Genomic DNA, 26183 nt, shown 5'->3' with positions numbered 1-26183 from the left:
GCCTGGTTGCACTTTATGCATCTTTTTTTTTTTTAAATCTAGTTTGCCACATCAGAGTGATTTGAGTCATTAAGGTTTATGGGTCGATGTGCACGTCAGTCTGAGAAGCTTCAGGGCTTCTCTCCGGTTGCACCGTGTTTTGCACGATTGCTAATCTCTGTATCTCTTCTTTCAGGTGATGAGGGAATACAACCTCCAGCTGTTTGTTCAGGAGAATCCTGTATTTCACAAAGCTCAGCCCTTCCAGTTCCAGCCATGCGACAGCGACACGGTGAGGATATTTTCATCGTCTAATGGACTTTAGTCGCCTGTTACTGGTGGATTTGTATGCAATGTAGCCATTCCTTAACTGTGAGGTCATCTTCTAAGGCCGCGTACAGACGAGCATACATGTACGATGAAACCGGTCCGCCGGACCGTTTTCACCGTTACATGTCTGCCCGGGGATTTCTGTATGGTGGCTGTACTCACCATCATACAGAAATCCGCGCGTAAACAATACGCGGGGCGTGTCGCCGCGACGATGACGTTCAATGCTTCCGCGCATGCGTCGAAGTCATTCGACGCATGCGAGGGATGGAGGGCGCTCGGACATGTATGGTAGGTCTGTACAGACGACCGAACATGTCCGAGCGGGCAGGATTTCAGCGGGCTGTTTTAAAACAAGTTCAGAAATATTTGCCCGCTGGAAAAAGGCCCGGCGGGCAAATGTTTGCTGGAATCCTGTCCGCTCGGGGCTACACACGACCGAACATGTCTGCTGAAACTGGTCCGCGGACCAGTTTCAGCAGACATGTTCGGTCGTGTGTACGGCCCATAAATTGGTCATTGTCTGTGCCAGCTTAAAGAGCACCTGTCATTTACTGGTGCCAACAGTATGCTACAAAAAAGGATTGTAGAGAAGTTTGGTCCTGCCATTGTTTGTCCAGGTTTTACTCTGTCTTGGCTAAAGTACAATTGAATAATACAGCCTGGTCCAAGACCAGGCTGTAAATGGGCTCTGTAGCTCAAAAACAAGATCAATGTTATGTTAAGGGCTGGTGTTAACAGACTTTTGTTGTACCAGAACTAGTGATGCACCGAAATGAAAATTTTGGTGCCAAAACCAAAAATTTAGGAGGCACTTGGCCAAAACCAAAGCCATTGACTGTTTAAAATATATATACAGTACAGACCAAAAGTTTGGACACACTTTCTCATTCAAAGAGTTTTCTTTATTTTCATGACTATGAAAATTGTAGATTCACACTGAAGGCATCAAAACTATGAAGTAACACATGTGGAATTATACATAACAAAAAAGTGTGAAACAACTGAAAATATATTTCATATTCTAGGTTCTTCAAAGTAGCCACCTTTTGCTTTGATTACTGCTTGGCACACTCTTGGCATTCTCTTGATGAGCTTCAAGAGGTAGTCACCTGGCGCAGCACCCCATCACTCTCCTTCTTGGTCAAATAGCCCTTACACAGCCTGGAGGTGTGTTTGGGGTCATTGTCCTGTTGAAAAATAAATGATGGTCCAGCTAAACGCAAACCGGATGGAATAGAATGCCGCTGCAAGATGCTGTGGTAGCCATGCTGGTTCAGTATGCCTTCAATTTTGATTAAATCCCCAACAGTGTCGCCAGCAAAGCACCCCCACACCATCACACCTCCTCCTCCATGCTTCACAGTGGGAACCAGGCATGTAGAGTCCATCCGTTCACCTTTTCTGCGTCGCACAAAGACACGGGGGTTGGAACCAAAGATCTCAAGTTTGGACTCATCAGACCAAAGCACAGATTTCCACTGGTCTAATGTCCATTCCTTGTGTTCTTTATCCCAAACAAGTCTCTTCTGCTTGTTGCCTTTCTTTAGCAGTGGTTTCCTAGCAGATATTCTACCATGAAGGCCTGATTCACACAGTCTCCTCTTACCAGTTCTAGAGATGTGTCTGCTGCAAAAGGTGGCTACTTTGAAGAACCTAGAATATGAAATATATTTTCAGTTGTTTCACACTTTTTTGTTATGTATAATTCCACATGTGTTAATTCATAGTTTTGATGCCTTCAGTGTGAATCTACAATTTTCATAGCCATGAAAACAAAGAAAAAAACTCTTTGAATGAGAAGGTGTGTCCAAACTTTTGGTCTGTACTGTATATATACCGTATTTATCGGCGTATAACACGCACAGGCGTATAACACACACCCTAACTTTAAGAGGGAAGTTTCAGGAAAAAAACTTTCCACAGCCCCCTGCGTATAACACGCAGGTACAGTTTACCCTCTATTTTCAGGGTAAAAAAGTGAGTGTTATACGCCAATAAATACAGTATATATAATTGTGTTTTATTCTACTTTTATATTAAAGTGTCACTAAACCCACAGCCGTAAAATCAGTCTGTAAATGCAGTAAAGCATGCTTGTTATTAGGGATGAGCTCCGGCGTGTTCGCACAGTCCATGTGCAGAGCCCGCCAGGAAGTCTGCACGGCGCTAATCACAGGCAGGGAGACATTTTCCTGATGCGCGGCTGCAGAGATCGGGAAATGTCTCCCTGCCTGTGGTTAGTGCATCGCCGTGCAGACTTTCTGGCGGGCTCTGCACGTGGACTGTGCGAACACGCCGGAGCTCATCCCTACTTGTTATAAAAAGGCTGTTTTATCCTGTATGCACAGATCCTCCCCTTCCTGCACTGTCTGGGGAAGGCCAGCTAACACAGGCAGGGTAGCCGACCTGCACATGCTCAGTTGTGTCTTTTTTATGCTGTAGAGTAGAGAATATTTCCTTGTTGAACTAGCCCAGGTCACATGATATGGACATCGCACATGTGGGCATGTATACAGGCTGCAGTAGAAATTTCCTCCTACCTGAACTCTATGCACTGGAGAAACTGTGCAGTTTATCACTGACCGTGGTATACAGATCAGTCAAAAAGGTATATAGAGGCAGTATTTTAATGTAAAAATAAGATTTATAAGCTGTGGGCAATGTTGGGAGGGTATTGGCAGATTAACTATTTTTATATTACTGGGTTTAGTACCACTTTAATATCATGAATTTAAATGGATATGAATATATTGTCGGCCTTTATCGGCAGGATTTGAAGCAGTGTTAACTTGCTGCATATTTGGCCAGTTGAAAGAACCTCACCTCCCAATTTGGAGCATTAGCATTTTATTGGAATTTTTGCAGTAAAAGGTAAAAAAAGCTATTGGTAGCATTTTAGAGCGTTTCTGCTGGAAAAAAATACTAATAGCCTAATGTAGTGTACATGAACACATAGGATAACACCATTTAACTTCTAAGAGAAGAAAAAAATTGCTAATAGCATCTAGGAAAAAAAAACGCCTTAAAGTTATATTAAAAGTTAGATTTTTTTTAAAATAAAAACATATCATACTTAACTCCGCTGTGCAGTTCGTTTTGCACAGAGTGGCCCCGATCCTCCTCTTCTGGGGTCCACGGTGGCTCTCTCCTGAGGGGGTTACCTTGCGGGCGTGCTCCTGTGTCATGCACTCGGCGTCCATAGATGCCGAGTGCATGACTCGGCCCCATCCCCAGCGGGCGCGTCATTGGATCTGATTGACAGCAGTGGGAGCCAATGGCTGCACTGCTATCAATCTATCCAATGAAGAGCCGAGAAGTCATGGATAGAGCGACGCGGGATCGCACCCACATAAATTCGGAGCTCAGGTAAGTAAAACGGGGGGGGGGGGCAGGGACACTACAAGTGAACCCCTTTAACCACTTGACCACCAGGCACGTAAACCCACTTAAAGCGGGGGTTCACCCTTAGAGGGCACTTTTCCCCCTTCGCTTCCTGCTCGTTATTACTAGGGGAATCGGCAATTTATTTTAAAATATGTGCAGTACTTACCCGTTTACGAGACGCATCCTCTCCGTCGCTTCCGGGTATGGGCTTCGGGAATGGGCGGTCCTTCTTGATTGACAGGTTTCCGAGAGGCTTCCGACGGTCGCATCCATCGCGTCACGATTTTCCGAAAGAAGCCGAACGTCGGTGCGCAGGCGCAGTATAGAGCCGCACCGACGTTCGGCTTCTTTCGGCTACGAGTGACGCGATGGATGCGACCGTCGGAAGCCTTTCGGAAGAATGTCAATCAAGAAGGAACGCCCGCTCCCGAAGACCCATACCCGGAAGCGACGGAAGAAGATACAGCTCGAAAACGGGTAAGTACTGCACCTATTTTAATATAAATAGCCGATTCCCCTAGACCGAACGAGCAGGAAGCTAAGGGGAGATTTTTTTTTTTTTTTTAAATGGGTGAACTCCCGCTTTAATAACCAGACCAATTTTCAGCTTTCGGTGCTCTCACAATTTGAATGACAATTACTCAGTCATACAACACTGTACCCAAATGAAATTTTCGTCCTTTTTTTCACACAAATAGAGCTTTCTTTTGGTGGTATTTAATCACCGTTGGGTTTTTTATTTGTTGCGCTATAAGAGAAAAAAGACTGGAAATTCTGTAAAAAAAAAAAAAAGATTTTTTCTTTGTTTCTGTTATAAAATTTAGCAAATTTAGTATTTTTTCTTCATTCTTTTGCATAATGTGAAAGATGAAGTTACGCCGAGTAAATACATACCCAACATGTCACCCTTCAAAATTGCAGATGCTCGTGGAATGGCGCCAAACTTCGCTACTTAAAAATCCCCATACTCAACGTTGCAGGGTAGTGTGGGGTATTGCAGGGTAGTGTGGGGTATTGCAGGGTAGTGTGGGGTATTGCAGAGTAGTGTGGGGTATTCCTGAGTAGTGTGGGGTATTGCAGAGTATTGTGGGGTATTGCAGGGTAGTGTGGGGTATTGCAGGGTAGTGTGGGGTATTGCAGGGTAGTGTGGGGTATTGCAGAGTAGTGTGGGGTATTCCTGAGTAGTGTGGGGTATTGCAGAGTATTGCACAGTAGAGTAGTCTTAGTATGGGGCAGGGATGGCTGAGCAGGGATGGATGGCTGAATCTGTGACTACATTTGTCACAGATCCAGCCCACAGCACTCGTGCTGCATCCGCTCTCTCCCCTCTCCTCTCACACTGTACCGTTCGGTACCGAGAGGGGAGGGAGGAACCGGCGTCATCACATGACGCCGGTTTCTTTACAAGTGATCGCTCCGTCATTGGACGGAGCGATCACGTGGTAAACCGCCGCTATCAGCGGCGATTTACCATGATCCGTGATGCCCGGCGGTCACGGACATTCCCTTGTGCGCGCCCCATGGGGCGTCCTCCCAGAGTTAAGCGACCGCCTTGTAGACGTATATCGTCTATAGGGCGGTGAGTAAGCGGTTAAGTGAATTCTGAACGATATTGGCTTCCCAAACACATGCCAGACGCACACTGCCTTTGTAGCCCAAAACCCATCCACACTAGCCTGATGAGTGGTAGACTGACAGCACATAGCAAAGCATAGATCCTTTATTGTCCAATTAGTGGCTTTGCCTCTCCCAATCTGCTGCTCCACAGGAATGAGAACTACTTTAGCTAATTATACAGTGCTGTGAAAAAGTATTTGCTCCCTTCCTGATTTTTTTTTTTTTTTTGCATATTTTTCACACTTAAATGATTCAGATCATCAAAGAAAATTAATATTACACATGAATAACCCGGTTAAATACAAAATGAAATTTTAAATGATGATTTCATTTATTAATGGGGAAAAAAGCTGCCTGGCCCTATGTGAAAAAGTTATTACCCTCTCCTCCCCACCTTGCTAAATCATTGTGATTTAACCACATTTTTTGGAAAGCTGAGCTAAATTTCACTTGCCACACCCAGACCTGATTACTGCCAGACCTGTTGAATCAAGAAATAACTTAAAAGAAAAGTATGGGAATTTGGGTTTTCCTAGAATTATACTTGCCTAGCTGGGTGCAGAATTGGTCTGATGCATCTGTCCCACGCCAGGTCGAACACTGAGAAGCGAGCGATGAAACGCCTCCGATCACTCAATTCTCAGAGCTCCGTGAGCAGAGAGCTGGTGACACTCAAGTCACAGGCTTTCTGCTCTGCCCTCATGTGCTCTCTGGAGCGCTAAGCTGTGGAGGGGGCAGGAGCAGCCAGATCAGGCTCTCAGCAGCTCGCTGAGAGGCTGAGCTGGGTGCCGGTCCAGGCATGTGAGCAGATCCCCACTATATGGCCACGATCTTGCCGAAGCCTGGACCGGCTATGTGACTTCAGTCTGCTGAAAACGGGTCACAGGAGTGCAGAACAGACTGTATTCCACAGAAGTACAGCTAATCGAGCTTTGGCTGTACTTCTCCTTTTTGTATAGAAGCTGTCTGACAAAGTGAAGCACTCTAAAAGATCTCAAAAAGTCACACATCATGCTGAGATCTAAAAGAATTCAAGAGCAGATGAGAAACTAAGTAATTGACATGTATGAGTCTGGAAAGGGTTGCAAAGCCATTTCTAAGGCTTTGGGACTCCAGTGAATCACGGTGAGAGCCATTATCCACAAATTGAGAAAACGTGGAACAGTGGTGAACCTTCCCAGGGGTGGCAGCCTACCAATATTACGCCAAGAGCACAACAACGACTCACCCAAGAGAAGACATAAAAGATGGCCCCCACCTGTCCCCATAGCAGGGCAGAAGTGACATCAAAACGTCACTTCCGCCCATGCTTCTTAAAGCAATATTTTCTTGTTGTAATTTTTTCAAATGACAAAATGTTTTATTTACTTTTTGACCCCAGATCTCATATTTAAGAGGACCTGTCATGCTTTTTTCTATTACAAGGGATGTTTACATTCCTTGTAATAGGAATAAAAGTGATCCATTTTTTTTTTTTTGGTTTTTTTTTTCAGTGTAACAATTAATAAAATAAATAAAAATAAATAAGAAAACACATTTTTTTTTAAAGCGCCCCGTCCCGACGAGCTTGCGCACAGGAGCGAACGCATACGTGAGTAGCTCCCGCATATGAAAACGGTGTTCAAACCACACATGTGAGGTATCACCGCGATCAATAATTCTAGCCCTAGACCTCCTCTGTAGCTCAAAAGATGCAACCTATAGAATTTTTTAAACGTCGCCTATGGAGATTTTTAAGGGTAAAATTTTGACGCCATTCCACAAGCGGGCGCAATTTTGAAGCGTGACATGTCGGGTATCATTTTACTCGGCGTAACATTATCTTTCACAATATATCAAAAAATTGGGCTAACTCTACTGTTGTCTTATTTTTTCATTAAAAAAAGTGCGCTTCTAAGACCTCTGCGCAAATATGGTGTGACAAAAATTATTGCAATGACCGCCATTTTATTCTCTAGGGTGTTAGAAAAAAATATATATAATGTTTGGGGGTTTTAAGTAATTTTCTAGCAAATAAAACTGTTTTAGTCTTGTAAACACTGAGTCTGAAAAACAGCCAAGGTCCTTAAGTGGTTAATATATACTATGCAGGCCAGGATATGAATTTGGACCAATTTTCTCTGCATAATAGAGATTTCTATTTGTGTGAAAAATACACAGGACCTAAATTAGCTTTTTATGGTCTCCATAAATAAAAGCTATGACCTTCAGATTTGATTCTCTTTGTATGTTGTAACCTTCTTTTTTCCCAGTTGGCAAGCTGGCCTTCTCCTGTGTCCAATGATCTTTAATGTGATTGGTTAATAGCATGCATTAACCCATCTGAGACCTGCCGCAGTCCGTGTGTCTTCTAACCTGTGTGCTGTCTGTGTTTCTGTCCTCTGCCCGCTGTCTTGGCACAGAGCTTTAGCGCTGTCCCGCTGGTGGATATCGAGCCCTCTCCTGTCAGTGCTATGAGAATGCTCTTGGCAAAGGTACAGCCATCTCTGCTTGTGTTTTACCTCCATCTGTTACATGATTGTGATTGGTCACTGCTGTGTTCTAATGACCCGTGCAGCTGTAATCCCTACATCCTCCCATCCTCCATCTCACCTGTGCTTGTGACCAACACCCCGCAGTCACTCGGGTGACTTTGTCATCCCATCCATTACCTAAAACCTGCTTTGGCCTGTGCATGTTACAGAAGAAGAGAGTGGACTGCTATACAATAGGAAAGGTTGTCATTTTCTAGAACAGGGGTCTCCAAAATTTCTAAACAAATTTACTGTCCTTCAGACTTTAGGGGGGGCCGGGCTGTGGACATTGGGAGTAGAAAAGGTCCTGATTGTAGTGGGAGGAATTGTTCCTCATCATTGATATCGGTGGGAGGAATCGTGACCCATCATTGGTGTCATTGGCATAAATTGTGCCCCATCATTGGTGTCGTAGGGCCCCATTGTTGCTGTCATTGGGAGGAATTGTGCCCCTGTATTGGTGTCAGTAGGGGGACATTGTTGTTTGGGGCACCATGAAATGGTGCCACAAAGGCTTGATAAAAGCAAGCAAAGGGCCGCCCGCATCTGGCCCCCAGGCTGGAGTTTGGAGACCACTGTTCTACAAAGAAAGACTCAAGCAACCCATAGCCTGGCACTTCTCATCTAGAGTTCTGTGGAAACTTGGGGTTCCGTGAGAAGAGCAGTGGCAGATTTTTTCTCCAGCCTACAAAGACCACCAATGTAAGAAGTGAGTTCTACACTGGCCGCCAATATAAAGGGGTCACATCTACACTGACCGCCAATGTAAGGGGTCACATCCATACTGGCCTCCAATGTAAGGGGTCACATTTACACTGACCACGAATGTAAGGGGCTACAGCTACACTGATTGCCAATTTAAAGTGGAGGTTCACCCGGAAATAAAAAAATTTACCCTTAGATTGATGCTCATTTTGTCTAGGGGAATCGGCTAGTTGTTTTAAAATCGAAGCTGTACTTACCGTTGTAGAGAGCGATCTTCTCTGCCGCTTCCGGGTATGGGCTGCGGGACTGGGCGTTCCTATTTTGATTGACAGTCTTCCGACGGTCGCATCCATCGCGTCACGATTTTCCGAAAGTAGCCGAACGTCGGTGCGCAGGCGCAGTATAGAGCCGCACCGACGTTCGGCTTCTTTCGGCTACTCGTGACGCGATGGATACAACCGTCGGAAGACTGTCAATCAAAATCTTATGGGTGAACTCCCGCTTTAAGGGGTCGAATCCATACTGGCCATCAATGTAAGGGGTTACAGCTACACTGACTGCCCATGTAAGGGGGCCCATCCATACTGGCCCTCAATGAATGGGTCACTACTACACTGACCAACAATGTAAGGGGTCACTTCTACACTGACCGCCCATGTAAGGGGTCCCATCCATACTGGCCATCAATGTAAGGGGTCACTTCTACACTGACCAACAATGTAAGGGGTTACAGCTACACTGACCACCCATGTAAGGGGTCCCATCCATACTGGCCATCAATGTAAGGGGTCACTTCTACACTGACCAACAATGTAAGGGGTCACTTCTACACTGACCAACAATGTAAGGGGTCACTTCTACACTGACCAACAATGTAAGGGGTCACTTCTACACTGACCGCCCATGTAAGGGGTTCCATCCATACTGGCCATCAGTGTAAGGGGTCACATCTACACTGACCACCAATGTAAGGAGTGACTTCTACACTGACCACCAATATAAGGGGTCACTTACACTGAACACCATTGTAAGGGGTAATTTTCTACGCTGACCACAAATGTAAGGGTTCACATCTACACTGACCACCAATTAAAGAAGTAGTTTTCTATATTGACCACCAACCTAAGAGTCACTTCTACACTGACCAACAATACAATAGGTCACTACAACTATTCTTTTATTTAATTAAAAATCACTACAGCCTACTGATCACACTATTGTATCATGAACTGTAGGTCTGATCATTTCAGCAGGGGTTCCCCGAGATCTGAAAACTATATAAAGGGGTCCCTCCAGGGTAATTAAAGACTGAGAAAACCCGCCATAGACCGTCAGGTAATGTCAGATAACAAAGTGATTTTGTGTTACATCAGACTGTTAGAGACGGCTGCTATTTTACAAGCAACTGTCATCATGTTACAAAATTCCACTGCTGAGGTTTAACTTCAGGCAAGCGGTCATATCTGCTCTGCATGTTATACCTGTTGTGAAATATGTGGCCTCTCGTTGACTGGCATTGCTACTTCAGTCACAGACGCAGAACAGGACAAAAGGAGAAAGTCATAATTCTTTATATATTCATACAAACACAGAGAACCTGTGTGAATGAACTCTTAATTTTATTGTAACATATATATATATATTTGTTGCAAATTGTACTTTTTTTTATTTTAAATGTTTTCATGCTTTTTGGGGGGGTGGGGGACTTTAATGAAATATCAGGGGTACCCCTAAATTCCCACTTTTGAGGCAGAGAAAGGGACTAAGGAAACACGTTCCCCAGTTCCTTTCTGCTGCCTTAGCTGCATACAAAGAATACAAAGGGCTCCGCACAACCTTCCTGTTTGTTCATAAACTAAAGCATAGTAAACGCAGCTTACTAGGCTTCAGTTATGAATGAACACAGTGAGTGACAGGTACCGATCACTCGTTGTGTTCATTAAAAAAAAAAAGAAATAGGCCAATAAATGACATATTAACCGTTCCCCTTCCCCACTCTCCTTCCTGAAGATCCCCCTGTGGAATGGCCTTTATAGTAGTAGCTTGCTCAGTGCAACAACAAGCTTGACTAGATCTTTGTTTACAGATCACAATGAATATTTAAAAAGCTTTCACAAGCCTAAGCCAGACCAATAATTATTTATATTTTACGGATTCATTATCTGCCCGCCCCGCCGTCCAATCACAAGTTTCTGGGGAAAGCGGGATAACCTTTTCTGCAGCTCGGCGAAGAGCGTCACTTGTAGTGGAAGAGCTGTGACAAGTCTGATCTCAGCTTTTTGAAGTGTCGGACTGTTCTGGCAGAGGCGGTAATTAACATTTCTGCCCTCCTCGGGGGTAATCGTCTGATCTGCCTCCTTTTCTACAAATGGGCTCCTAACATCTCCTATAATGGCACCTTCCAGAATCCGTAAAATAGAAATAATTCTTTGTCCGGCTTAGGCTTGTGAAAGCTTTTTAAATATTTATGGTGATCTGTGAGCAATGATCCAGGTGAGCTTGTTGCTGCACTAAGCAAGCTTAAAGGGGTGGTTCCCCCTAAAACAAATTTCTAACAATACATTCGTAAGACCCGTTACACTGCGGGTAGGCTGGCTTTTGTTTTGTTTTTTTTAGTACATACCTCGATCTCGGCGTTCTGTCCCTTGGCGGTGGGCGTTCCTAGTTGATTGACGTTCCTCCGACGGGCACATACGTGACGTCACGACTTTCCGAAAGAAGCCGAACGTACGGCGCCTGCGCAATGACGTTCGGCTTCTGTCGGAAAGTCGTGACGCGCAGTATGCGCCCGTCGGAGGAACGTCAATCAACTAGGAACGCCCACCGCCAAGGGACGAAACGCCGAGATCGAGGTATGTACTAAAAAAACAAAACAAAAGCCAGCCTACCCGCAGTGTAACGGGTCTTACGAATGTATTGTTAGAAATTTGTTTTAGGGGGAACCACCGCTTTAAGACTATTAGGCTGCATTCACACCTGAGCGTTCGGTCGTTTTTTCCGGCGTTTTGTCACGCGTATTCATGCTTATTTGCGCATTTGCATACAGATTCGTCCGACGTTTTTGTACTACGAAGTTTTTTATTTTAGCCAATAGGAAAAAGGATCATCTTTTCATCACTTGTTGCTATGTTGGTAGATTTTTTTTAATCTTCTGCCTGGGTGAAAAGTTCTATTGATTAAAGCGACGAAACGCCCGTAGCAAACGCTCGTTGTCGCGCTAGTCGCTTGAATCGAGCGTTTCCATTACTTTCTATGGGAAATGGAAACGCTCAAAAACGACCAAACCGCCCGATACACGCGACAAAAAAGTGTCCGGAACTTGTTTGAGATTCAGTCGTTCGGCGTCAGGCGTATTGGCGTGGAGATGTGAACCATCTCCATAGGGAATAATGTATTTCTTCCCCTCTAGCGTTTTTGAGCGTCGCGCTTCAGGCGACAAAACGCTCAGGTGTGAATGCAGCCTAAGGGTCGGGGAAATGTTGAGGATGGGGTGTGGAGAAGGGGAACGGTTAATATGTCATTTATTGGCCTTTTTTTCATCCAGCGACAGGCAAACGAGGAATGTGAGACGCAACGGTGGGATGCTGGGATTAACCCTTCACTTACCACGCTGTATTTTGGGGATATTGGTGGGTCCCATTTGCCATCTCCTTTTTGAAAATATTATAGGGTGTAATCAGGGTGACCCTCACTGATGACCATGGACACCATCAGGGACTCATCGTATGCCCACAGACTACACAAATCAATTGGGCTTCATTTATACATGCAGTTTGGGGGGGGGGGTCAAAAACGCTCAGTTGAGTCGTGTCTTTGCCGCCTGCCAACCGCCCTTCTTAAGCTGCATTGGGCAGCGGATGGGGGTGTTTACATGCTGTGGGCACGATGCTTTGTGCTCACCCCAAAGTTTACCCATCTTGTAACGATCACTGATCAGCAAGCCCACTAAACGCTGCACACAAGCAAAGGGAGAAGTACCTCGAACACCCCGCAACCGTGTGCAATGTACGTATTTGCGGCACATTTGTTGGCAAAACGGGCATTAAGGAAGTGATGTGACTCCTCATTACGGCCTGTTTTTATCCGACTTGTAGTGATCGACAGACGGCAACCCCCCTACACATCAGGCAGATGGGAAGCGCTGTAAAAACCCTGCAAATGGTGCAATGGACGTGATTGCAGCACATTTGTTGGCAAAAATTGAGTTAAAACATTTTCTGTGGGTTTCACTGCCCATTAAAATTAATGGGTTGCCCTAATATAACAAACATTACTGTAATGCATTTCTCTTAACACATCTCAACTGTGTAAATCTATCCTTACTACATATACACTATATTGTCAAAAGTATTGCTATTAAAGTTCATGTGTGTGTAAGGGCAGGCGTCCCAATACTTTTGACAATATATTTTATATGAAGATCAGAGCTCTGCCTGGTACATGGCACTTTGTTGTACGAGGTGGAAGTGATCTATGGTTTCATATACTCTGCATGATTTCCATAAGCGGTCCCTGACTTGGCCTACGTGTGGAAATCGACCTCTCTGTGCCCGCTGATAAGCGGCATTGTGTCAGAGTGCTGGCACAGCAGATTTTACTGAGAAAGGAAAGCATCAGCTCAAACCTCCGCCTGACACTGGACTTTTCCTGTTTATCCACATACTGGAATTTGTGTCCAGTGGGGGGGGGGGTCTATAGGCTGCCCCCCCTGCTGGGAATAGAGCCTGTTATCTGATAGATAAGTAAAAGGGAAATTCCTTTTGTAAGGTCAGCAAATTTTATATGGAAAACAATTTCTGCTGCAAAAATGGCAATTGAGCCCCTTTAGGTAGTCCGCTGTCTGCAGCTGTCCAGGTTGTTCTTCTCACAGAACACACAGGCAGAAGTGTGAGCTCCTGCTGCTGTCAATCAAATGTTGTCAGGGGGCAGAGCCAAGCCAACCTGTGGGTGTCTATGGATACACACCTCCCGGCTTGGGAACACACTCGTAGGTACTCAGACACAGAAAGGGAGAAGCCAGGAGCGCCGGCAGTGGCACCCCAGAAGAGGAGAATCAGGGCCACTCTGTGCAATACCCTTTACACCAGGGTGCCCACAAGAGTCCTCCCTTTACACCCAGGTACCCATGAGAGTCCCCTTTTACACCAGGGTCCCCACCCATCAGAGTCCCACCTTATTCATTCATTCATTTAGGACGAGGCACACTTTATACTACTATGCATCCACATGCGCACTACATGTGAGGACGCATAAATTTCCCCTCCCCCTCTTTCCCCCCAATTTTCTGAGAGTCCCACCTTAGATCAGAGCCCTATTTTGCATTAGAGTGCCCACTTTACATTAGGGGGCCCATGAGAGTCCTCCCTTTACACCAGGGTGCCTATGAGAGCCCCCCCCCCCCCCTTTACATGAGGGTGCCCAGGAGAGTCCCCTCTTACACCAGGGTCTCCACCTATCATGCCTCGTACACACGACCGGTTTTCCCAACGAGAAAACTGCCATTTTTTAGATTGGTCGGGAAAACTGGTCGTGTGTATGCTCCATAGCAGATTTCCCGATGAGAAAACTGCCCGCAAAAAAATTCGAACCTGCTCTATTTTTTCCCGTTGTGTTTCCCGTCAGTCTTTTTCTCGTCGCGAGAACCGCTTGTGTATGCTTTCCAGAGGGGGAAAAAACACGGATGCTCAGAATCAAGTATGAGACGGGAGCGCTCATTCTGGTAAAACTAGCGTTGGTAATGGAGATAGCACATTTGTCACTCTGTAACGGACTGAAAAGCATGAACCGTCTCTCACCAAACTTTTACTAGCACGAGAATCGGCAAAAGCAGCTCAAAGGGTGGCGCCATTTGAATGGAACGTCCCCTTTATAGTGCCGTTGTGCGTGTTGTACGCCACCGTGCTTTGGTCGAGCGTTTTTTTTTTTACTGAACGTGTGTAGGCAAGGCAGGCTTGAGAGGAATCACGTCGGGAAAAACGTTGGGTTTTGGCATGTCAGGAAAACCGGCCGTGTGTACAGGGCTTTAGAGTCCCCTCTTTACATTAGGGTGCACAAGAGAGTCCTCCCTTTACACCAGAGTCCCCTCTTACATCAGAATCCCCCCTTTACATCAGGGTGCCTCTCAGAGTCTCCCCCCCCCCCTTCCTTACATCGGGGTTCCCATTAAATTCTGTTCTTCCTTTCATCAGTCAGCCTTACCACTGTAAGCTGGAGATCAAGGACAGTTTCTGCCTCAATCAGTACACATTGAGGATATGCCACTGACTCTAGCTACGGGCCAGATGTGCCCGGCGGGCTGTACCTGCTCCAGTGCCGATCCTGACCTCCCTGGGGCCCTAAGCAAAATTACATGTTACATTAACCACTTGAGATCCGCGCTATGGTCGAAAGACGTCCACAGCGTGGCTCTCAAGTGTCGACTGGACGTCTTTAGACGTCCTGTTGTTGTTCCCTGTGCGCACCGCTGGGGGCGCGCAGCGGGGAAACAACGTGCCCGGCGCATCGCTCGGGAGCCGATGCGAGTGCCTGGCGGCCGCGATGTCCGCCAGACACTCGCGATCGTCGGTGACACAGCAGGACGTGTGGAGCTCTGTGTGTAAACACAGAGCTCCACGTCCTGTCAGGGAGAGAGGAGACCGATGCTGTGTACCTTTAGATAGGGACACAGCATCGGTCACCTCCCCCAGTCAGTCCCCTCCCCCCACACAGTAAGAACACAATGAGGGAATACATTTAACCCCTTCCTCACCCCCTAGTGTTAACCCCTTCACTGCCAGTCACATTTATACAGTAATTAGTGCATTTTTATAGCACTGATCGCTGTATTAATGTGAATGGTCCCAAAATTGTGTCAAAAGTGTCCGATTTGTCCGCCGCAATATCGCAGCCCTGACAAAAAAATTGCAAATCGCCGCCATTACAAGTAAAAAAAAAAAAAAAATCATAAATCTATCCCCCATTTTGTAGGCGCTATAACTTTTGCGCAAAATTAATTTTTTTTTTTTAAAAATTGGGATATTTATTATAGCAACAAGGGGGTTTATGTGCCCAGTAAGCAAGTGGTTAAAGTTGGGGGGAGGGGGGCTGGCGAAAATGACATCTTACATTAAAGTGAGGAGCTGGGGGTGCTGACTTCTTCTCCCATGCAGCCAGCGAGTTGAGAAGCAGGGTGAGGGGCTGAAATTGACTTCTCACCAGGCGGGGCCTCTAGTAATTTGGGGGGCCCTCCGCACCTTTGCGGGGCCCTAAGCGGCTTGCATAGTAAGCCTATAGGGCGGATCGGCCCTGACCTGCTCTAAGACCTGTGCCAGCATTCAATTTTTATTTTTCCATATCCTGTAGCAAGAAACAACTTTATTGCTCCCTGTGATGATGTAGATACTCCCCCCAGAACTACATCTCCTAAGCATGTGGACATGCTCTTGAGAGTCAAAGCAGCAGCATTGCTTTGCTGTGAAATAGATCTGCACATGCGGGGCGAAGTTCTATAGTCCAGCAGGCATGGCTGGCAAGTCTGGTTGTGATTTTAGAGCTGGGAACAAATTGGATTTCAAGCAAATCGAAAGATATTTGTCTGTACTTTTTAAGTGAGAAAAAATAAATAAAAAATAACTGTGACAGTTTAAATTACCATTATCTGATAAACACATGCTGAAATTTCAAATTGGTCTGACAGTGTAAGAGCACCCACTGCTGAAATGTGTTGGGATGCAGATGGCTGACCTGAGCTGGGTTATCATAAATTCATACTTCAATTTCTCCACTAATAGAGGGTATCTTATAAAAGGCTGTAATAATAATAATTCTGATCTGCAGTGTGGATGGGGAATTTGCAGCATTAGTCACCATTGGTGGTCCTGGAAGTGAAAGTAGTCTGCATTTATTTCACACATGATGCAGATTGCTATAAAACGGCTTCACTTTCCATCGCTGTTCACCGGCTACAACAGAGAGCCATTAAATCAGCCGTCTTCTCCTGGCAAGCAGCAGGGTCTCCATTGCCAAAACTGCAGAGCATGTTCTGCGGTGAGGAAGAGATCATTCTCCACGCTGGTGGTCAATATACAGTGCCTTGAAAAAGTATTCATACCCCTTGAAATGTTCCACATTTTGTCATGTTACAACCAAAAAACATAAATGTATTTTATTGGGATTGTTTGTATGTGATGGACCAACACAGAGTGGCACATAATTGTGAAGTGGAAGGGGAAAAAAAAATTATGGATTTCAATTTTTTTTTATGAATAAATATGTGAAAAGTGTGGCATACATTTGTATTCAGCCCCCCGGAGTCATCACAGCTGCAAGTCTTTTTGGGGATGTCTCTACCAGCTAGAGAGGAACATTTTTTCCCATTCCTCTTTGCAAAATATCTCAAGTTCTGTCAGATTGGATGGAGAGCGTCTGTGAACAGCAATTTTCAAGTCTTGCCACAGATTCTCAATTGGATTTAGGTCTGGACTTTGACTGGGCCATTCTAACACATGAAAATACTTTGATTTAAACCATTCCATTGTAGCTCTGGCTGTGTGTTTAGGGTCCTTGTCCTGCTGGAAGGTGAACCTCCTCCCCAGTCTCAAGTTTTTTGCAGAATCTAACAGATTTTCATCTAAGATTGCCCTGTATTTGGCTCCATCCATCTTCCCATCAACTCTGACCAGCTTTCCTGTCCCCGCTGAAGAAAAGCATCCCCTCAACATGATGCTGCCACCACCATGGTTCACAGTGGGGATGGTGTGTTCGGGGTGAGGTGCAGTGTTCGTTTTCCACCACACATAACGTTTTGCTTTTAGACCAAAAAGTTACATTTTGATCTCATCTGACCAGAGCACCTTCTTCCACATGTTTGCTGTGTCCCCCACATGGCTTTCTGAAAACTGCAAACAGGACTTCTTATGGCTTTCTTCTTGCCACTCTTCCATAAAGACCAGATATGTAGAATGCACGACTAAGGCTTAATTTCCATGGACGTTTTTGGACGTTTTTACAGCCACTTTTCTGAGCTTTTTTTGGCAGCTTAAAAACGGCTCTCCATGTTAGTCTATGGCCCCATGAAGTTTTTGAGCTGTAGATGGCTGAGCCGTTTTTAAGCTGCAAAAAAAAACACTCAAAAATGCTAAAAAACGCAAAAAAATGCGCAAAAACACTAAAAAACGCTACCACAGAGTTTTTGAGCTCCAGCTCAAAAAAAACATGGACAGGCGTTTTTAAAGTGGAAGTTCACCCTAAAAATTAATTCTAACAATACATTTAGAAGACTGATTACACTGCGGGTATGCTGTTTTTTTTTCTTCTCGTACATACCTCGTTATCGTCGTTTCATCCCTCGGCTTCCGGGTATGATTCTTGCGGGTCTGGGCGTTCCTAGTTGATTGACGTTCCTCCTTTTAGGGTGAACCTCCACTTTAAGCTGTAAAAAAGGCTAAAAAAAAGTGTCTGTAAAAACGTCCATGGAAATGAAGCCTTATAGTTGTCCTGTGGACAGATTCTCCCACCTGAGCTGTGGATCTCTGCAGCTCCTCCAGAGTTACCATGGGCCTCTTGGCTGCTTCTCTGATGAATGCTCTCCTTGCCCGGCCTGTCAGTTTAGGTGGACGGCCATGTCTTGATAGGTTTGTGCCATACTCTTTCTATTTTCGTATGATGAATTGAACAGAGCTCTGTGAGATGGTCAAAGCTTGGGATTATTTTTATAACCTAACCGTGATTTAAACTTCTCCACAACTTTATCCCTGACCTGTCTGGTGTGTTCCTTGGCCTTCATGATTCTATTTGTTCGCTTAGGTTCTCTAACAAACTTCCGAGGGCTTCACAGAACAGCTGTATTTATACTGAGATTAAATTACTCACAGGTGGACTAATTGGGTCACTTCTGAAGGCGATTGGTTCCACTAGATTTTAGTTAGGGGTATCAGAATAAAGGGGGCTGAATACAAATGCACGCCACAATTTTGAAAAACATTTATAATTTTCCTTCCACAATTATGAGCCACTTTGTGTTGGTCCATCACATAAAATCCCAATAAAATACATTTACGGTTTTGGTTGTAACAGAGTTCAGGGGTATGCATTGTAAAGAGTACAGGGTTTAGGGATGGTCTATGCACCGTGTGCAGTGCCAACCCCCACAGACTTCTGTGTTTACAAGTGACGGCGAGGAGTGGAGAATGAAAGCCAGAGGTGGTGGAATCAAGTTCCACCGCAATCCAGCTATAAAACTGAGTACGAGGAGCACGTGACAAGGCCTTGACCCCGGGGCCTTGTGTTTGACATGCGTAGTTTAGTGTCACTTTAAGGCCTTCTATATCATGAAAATTAGCTGTCACTGCTTTACTCTTTGATCTCGTTAATTGCCCATTACCAGCACCTTTGAGTCTTTAGTTCTCAATTCAGGATCCCCGTCCTTAAGAGTAGAAAAAAATAAAATGACATCTGTTTATGGAGACAACTGGGCGTCTCGTCACATCTCCCAAAAAAAATAAATGCAGTAACTTTGTGTTCTTTCCACTCTGGCAGCTGTGGATGTTTGCGCCTTGCTGCGTAGACTCATTCCAGCAGATCACAGCTCATTACGTTGCTGGAAGCTTATGCTGAAAGTGTGAAGAGTCTTCTGCCCCGTTACGAAGACAGAGATCTCTGAGAACTTTTGGTTTTGTCTTGCAGAGTCGGCAGCTGGAATCGGAAACGGGCACCACGGAAGAGCACAGCCTGAACAAAGAGGCACGCAAGTGGGCAACCCGAGTGGCGAGGGAGCATAAGAACATCATCCACAGCCAGCGTGTAGGTATAGTAGAAACACACCAGGGTCCTCTCCTGAGGCTTGTCATGCCCTGATGTTTTCATGAAAATTCTGTGTGCTTTAGATGGCTATTGTATATTTTATATTTGTTTTATTTGATTTTACCTTGTATATTATGGCTGTGGGGGTATTTTGCCAGTGATTTGTTTTCCTGGTAGTGAGGGGCAAGCTTTCTTCCTCTATTGGTCAGCTAGGCAGTCCATCATAGTGATGGGACCAAAGGAGTGTGTCGAGGTTGGAAGAGGGTAGGCAAGCTACGACACTACCAAGAAACGGTGGCGCTTTGCCTGGTCACAGCTACCTGTTATTTGGGTGGGGCAGGGGCAATTATACCTGCTCCATTTTTATTTTATATATATATATATATATATATATATATATATATATATATATATATATATATATATATTTATTTTTTTATTTTATTTTTTTTTCATTTTTAGAAGCTGTTATTTTGCCTGTTCAAAGCAAAGCGACAGGTTCTCTTCATAGGGCAACCCTCAACCCACTGATGCCTCCCTTCCCCACACAGTGATCACCAGCTGGGTGTGGTCACTTCCAGCCCCACTGTGACTATAGTTATTAGTAATGGCATGTGTACGTTGCATAGAAACATGCATCCTTGTGGGTGCATCCATGTGTACTTTTCGGCCCCTGCATAGGCGTGCGCACAGGCTGTGCCAGGTGTGCCTGGGCACACCCTAATCACCCTGTGCTGCGCAGATTTCCCTCTGCTGCTTGGCTGCAGAGAAAGAGATTGGGGAATCTCTGGGGTAGATTCACTAAGAGTTAGGCCGGCGTATCAGTAGATACGCCGACCTAACACGGAATCTGCGCCGACCTAAGTTTAAGTGTATTCTCAAACAGAGATACACTTAAACCTATCTAAGATACGACAGCTTGCGCCGTCCTATCTTGGGGTGTAATTTTTAGGCTGACCGCTAGGTGGCGCTTCCATTGCGGTCGGCGTAGAATATGTAAATCACTAGATACGCCTATTCACGAACGTACGCCCGGCCGACGCAGTACAGATACGCCGTTTACGTAACGCATTATCAGGCCTAAAGTTATTCCATCAAATAGCTGGAATAGTAATGTTAAGCATGACCGCCGTTCCCGCGTCGAAATGTGAACATTTTACGTTGTTTGCGTAAGTCGTCCGTGAATAGGGTTTTACGTCATTTACGTCCACGTCGAAATCGATAGGACCGTGCGGCGTACTTTGCCGCAATGCACACTGGGATATGTAGGCGGACGGCGCATGCGCCATTCGTAAAATACGTCAATCACGTCAGGTCAAGCTCCATTAACATAAAACACGCCCCCTCAGCTAAATTTGAATTAGGCGCCATTACGCCTGCCCGATTTACGCTACGCCGCCGTAACTTAGCAGGCAAGTACTTTGTGAATCATGTACTTGCCTCGCTAACTTACGGCGGCGTAGTGTAAACACGATACGCTACGCCGCCGCAAAGTTAGGACGCCCTCTCTGAATCTACCCCTCTGTCCTCAGTCCCTTTCTCTGTCTGAAAAGTGAGACATCAGGGGTTACATAGTCAGGTTGAAAAAAGACACAAGTCCATTTAGTTTAACCAATAAAATAGAAAAATTAATGGGGATAGAAAGAAAGAAGAGAGAAGTAGTAGTAGAATAGGGGTGTAGAACAGAGAAAGAGAATGGATAAGGGGAGGGAGGAGGGTGGAGGAGTCCGCAGGGTGAGGGGGCAGAGACCTACTAGAGTAAAAGCAATCTGCGATTTTTACTGTGACATTGCGGCGGACACATTGGACCCTTTTAACACTATTTTGGGACCATTCAAATTTAAACAGCAATCAGCACTATAAAAATGCACTGTTTACTGTGTAAATGTCACTGGCAGGGAAGGGGTTAACACTAGGGGGCGATTAAGGTGTTAAATGTGTTACCTAGGGAGTGATTCTAACTGGGGGGAGGGGACTGACAAAAAAAGGAGATTGATCGGTTTTCCTCTTGTATTCGGAGCACATGATCTCCTCTGTCAGGACGTGGATCTGTGTGTTTACACACAGAGATGCCCGTCCCTGCTCTGTAACGAGCAATCGCGAGTGCCCAGCAGACATTGCGGCCACCAGGCATGCGCATCGGCTCCTCTGTGGCGTGGCAGGCACGTGCGCCACCGGAGGCGCATGCGCGCCCCCTGTACCGCAGGGAAGCCGAGGACGTCATATGACGCCCGCCCAGGGTGGGAGATCTCTCCTGCAGACGTCATACCGTGTTTCCCCGAAAATAAGCCCGGGTCTTATATTAATTTTGGCAGCCTAAAACACACTAGGGCTTATTTTCGGGGGATGTCTTATTTTTTTTACGATATGTACAATGATCTTAATGTGGTTGTAACCCTAAAAAAAAAAAAAAAAAATCCTTTTCCTTTAAATCATAATAGATTGCATAGTGCTTCTGCTGTGTCATTTATCTAGTGGGTCCCCTGTCTTATCCCCCCCCTCCCCCTCCCTGTCAGGTCAGAACCTAAAAAGAATCCTAAAATCCATCCTCATAGAATTACCGTATGCAATTACATTTTTAGGAATGTGGGGTGCAGTGTGTCTCCCTTTGTGATTTCTTTGTGGGCATTACCTGTACCTTTCTTTCAGCTGACCTGGCGGTCGCATGGTCTCCTTGGGCTCTTCTCTGCTCCGGGATCCCCGCTGGTGTTGGCCCGCTCCGTGCACTGGAAGGGGATGCCGTGGGAGGAGGGGGGAGCCGGTGTCCCGCTGGCATCTGTCTGCTCCGTGCACCGAGGAGGGAGGGGCTGCGGGAGGAGAGCAGAGGGGGGTGCCGCTGTCTTACTGGCATTGGCCCGCTCTGGGAGGTGGGGCCGCGGGCGCGAGGAGAGTGGAGAAGGGGGGAGACGGTGTCCTGCTGGCATCTGTGCGCTGAGGAGGGAGGGGCTGCGGGCGGGAAGAAAGTGGAGGGGGGGAGCCGCTGTCTCACTGGCGTTGCCCAGCTCCGTGCACTGTGGAGGGGGGGCGGGTGTCAGCCAGGAGGAGAGGAGAAGACTTCCAAGGTGGATTAAAACATTTTTTAACACATTTTACTAGGGCTTATTTTCGGGGAAACACGGTATTACTATACGTGGGATGTGAAGTGATTAAATAAACACATCTAAGGATAATGCACAAGGCTGGTGCACCCTCTTTTCTCTATTCTCTGACTGTTGGGATGCCCCCATCCTGCAGGGCAGCAAGGACATTATCCATCCTGAACTATAGATCACCTGATCAACACTCTTGTGCGCAAGAGTATTTGTCTGTTGCATAGATCTACCCCTGGCTGTCATAGAGAGATTAGGCAGCCTGGTTTTTAATTTGCGAAGCAGATTCAGAGAAGAGAATATTTGATTGGATAATTTTTCGCCTTGATTTTTTGGGTTGCAGAGTCACTTTATCCATCACTTTGTCTCCTTACAGGCCCTGGATGATTTAGAGTGTCAGAGCACGCCGCCGTCAGAGCAAGGTCGGGCGGAACTGGAGCAGAAAGTCGAAGACGCCAGAGAGGGTATTCGCAAAGCAGAGGTAAGTAAGCGTGGTACGCAACAAAAAAAAAAATCTTAAGTTTGGTAACTTTTGTGTGATTCACTCTGCATTTTATATTGAATACATCTGCATTTCATTTACATTTTTAGTAGACTCACAACTTCTAAATAGTGTGAGTTTTACAGCTTTGCAAGTAACAATTGAGAAGACATTACTAAGACTTCACTCCCCACTAATTCGTTTTCAAGATATGCTTACATACACTATATTACCAAATGTTTCGGGACGCCTGCCTTTACATGAACTTTAATGGCATCCCAGTCTAAGTCTGTAGGGTTGAATATTGAGTTGGCCCACTCTTTGCAGCTATAACACCTTTAACTCTTCGGGGAAGACTGTCCACAAGGTTTATGAGTGTGTTTATGGGAATGTTTGACCTTTCTTTCAAAAGCGCATTTGTGAGGTCAGGAACTGATGTTGGACGATAAGGCCTGGCTTGCAGTCTCCGCTCTAAATCATCCCAAAGGCATTCTATCGGGTTGAGGTCAGGACAGACTTGGATCCAATTAAAGTTCATGTGAGTGCATGTAAAGCCAGGCGTCCCAATTCTTTTGGTAATATAGTGTATGTAAAGCAGGGATATGCAATTGGCGGACCTCCAGCTGTTGCAAAACTACAAGTCCCATCATGCCTCAGCCTCTGGGTTCATGCTTGTGGCTGTCAGAGCCTTGATATGCCTCATGGGAATTGTAGTTCTGCAACAGCTGGAGGTCCGCTAATTGCATATCCCTGATGTAAAGTATATGTATCTCAGGGGTAGGCAACCTCGGCACTCCAGCTGTGGTGAAGCTACAAATCCCATCATGCCTCTGCCTCTAGGAGTCATGCCTGTGATTGTCAGGGTCTTCCTCATGGGACTTGTTGTTTCGAAAGCTGGGGGGCCATGGTTGCCTACTCCTGATAGCTCTTTGTTTCATCTTCCTAGGTGCCCTGTAACACTAGCTTTTATATCAGGCGCCCCTGTGTCCCCCCAGCACAACCACCGCACTACAAATTTCTTATGTAGGCAACAAGGACATAGTCCCCAGCTGTCCGCAGCCTCCTGAAATACACGCATCACGCATCGGGCTAATCTACAGCACATGCACTGCAGTGTGTCATTAGGGGTTGGCTGTATGACCCAGGAAGAGACGACAGCCTTCTGATGAGGCAAAAAGATAAGATGGTGGTACGGGATGTTTTATCCCTGATGAAGTCACGTGATCGTGACGCTACGCGTCGGAACAGATAGGCACCGGAAGAGACGTCAGGTTGCGAAGTCGTCGCTTGTGGTGCTGTGCTGTGTTTGTTTACTTTTTAAAGCGGAGTTCCAGCCACAATTTCACTTTTTAAATATAAATACCCCTGTAATACACAAGCTTAATGTATTCTAGTAAAGTTAGTCTGTAAACTAAGGTCCGTTTTGTTAGGTTGTTACAGCATTTAGACACTTTATAAAATAGAAATTGACTGGGGCCATCTTAAGTGTGGGCATCATGAAGCCAGACTGTATGACTTCCTGGATTTCGGCCTTGCAGATCCCGCACATGCTCAGTGCTGCACAAGCAGTGTCAGATCAGGTTTCAGCACCTGTGCTGTCCAAGTCACATGATTCTTTGAGACTGGGGAGTGCACAGACTCCTGGAAAGTTACACCCACTACATTCCCAGGAGTCTGTGCGGTGTAGGTTAGGAAGCATTAAGCACCTAGGTGCAGGAAGTGGGAAGATTAACTATTCTGCCTAGCAACAACACTTTGAAGGCATCTAAAAAAAAAAAAAAAAATTCGTAAAGGACTAATGACATTTTTTTAAAACTACTGATGTAATGTTATATTTATGGGTGGAACTCCACTTTAATGTGAGTACATTTCGGCTCCTTTTTTAAATAAAACGTTACTAGCCACAATATACTTCAAGATCTGGACCTCCATTTCTTCTCTCTCCTATTCATTGTGTTGGATTTGGAGCTTCCCCCTCTTTCTCCTATACCTATTGCTGAGTTATACCAAGGAAAGCTCCTATTGGCCTAAGGCAGGAACCTGGACTATCTCTACCATCTTAATTTTCTCAGGCCGTTACCTTACGGTGGTAAGGTAAGGGACCACCTTGCATAGAAGTGTAATTACACTGAAGAAGCGTTTCACCAAGTAGCATGTTACTACTCTAGGCCACTCCTTTATGGACTTCCTTTATATTAGTAGCACCTTAATATTTACTTGAAGTATTACCCATGTGGTTTTGTGCATCACTGTAACATTAGTTTACACAAAGCTTGTTTCACTGCCGTCACCTTTAGCACTTGCACTTTATATTTATTCATTTATTGATTATAGTTTAGCACTGTGTGACTATTACTTAGGATTTTATTTATAGTGTTTTTATTGTATACTTAGTCACTACCTAGAGAGCAACATCACACATTGATTTTATTCTATCCATTATTTGGGTTTTGGTTGACCTATTTGTTGCAACTAGGACATTATCCCTGTTATTAAAGGCAGCGCGGGAATGCTCCTCCTTCCTTATTTCGGTATGGGATGTGCAACAGTGCAATGGCAGTTTACAGTGCAGCAGCGCTGGATTCGCCGGGCATTGTTGAGTACATTTACTTGTGTTTCAATGTATATGATCTATCAACTACCTTAAAAATCTCTCTCCTTTAGGATCCATCCATCCACACTATGGCTTTGCAGCAATGCCCATTAACATGTTAGGCGTGTTTCACATGGGCTTCAGCTTGTATAAACAGTGTGAACAGCAAGCATTGACAATTTTTTTTTTGAACTTTCAGCAAGCTTTGTTGAAGCTTTTAAAGTACAATTTAGCTCCAGTTTGTACATGTTGAACACTGATCCTAATGGGAGTGTTGATTGCCACTTAAAGGGTCACTAAAGGAAACATTTTTTTTTGCTGAAATGACTGTTTACAGGGTATAGAGACATAAAAGTTAACTGATTCCTTTTAAAAATGATTAAAAATAGATACAATTCTATCATATAATGTGCCTCTTGTTTCACTTTCGGTTTTAAACTGGTTTCATGTTTATGTGAAGTAAAGAGACCCACAGAACAAAAACAAACAAATCCAGGGCAGTGTTTTGTTTTTAAAATTAATCTGATTGGTTCTGAGGAGTTTTAGACACACAGTAATGACAGCTTAGACCTACAGTGAGAAAGCTCCCATGAGTATTTTCATAAGGAGCCAGACAACCAGGAAGTGTGGAGATCAGAGCAGAATTACAGCAACTTCAAAGCAAAAACGAACAATGAGGACATGAAACCAGGACTGCAGTAAGGTAAAGG

General features: G+C 45.2%; 1 protein-coding gene across 1 annotated transcript in view; it reads left to right on the top strand.

Moving 5' to 3' along the window:
• The window catches only part of FCHSD2 (FCH and double SH3 domains 2), a 382474-nt gene that overhangs the window by 307096 nt on the left and 49195 nt on the right, over positions 1 to 26183 (top strand). Inside the window, exons 11-13 of the mRNA XM_040339308.1 lie at positions 176 to 271; positions 19194 to 19310; positions 22776 to 22880. Of these exons, the coding sequence (XP_040195242.1) occupies positions 176 to 271; positions 19194 to 19310; positions 22776 to 22880 (318 nt within the window). The remainder of the gene's footprint in view (positions 1 to 175; positions 272 to 19193; positions 19311 to 22775; positions 22881 to 26183) is intronic.

This window comes from Rana temporaria, chromosome 2, assembly GCF_905171775.1.
Source record: "Rana temporaria chromosome 2, aRanTem1.1, whole genome shotgun sequence".
NCBI lineage: Eukaryota > Metazoa > Chordata > Amphibia > Anura > Ranidae > Rana > Rana temporaria.
Note: the sequence above shows the minus strand (reverse complement) of the source record. Positions and strands in the feature narration are given on the sequence as shown.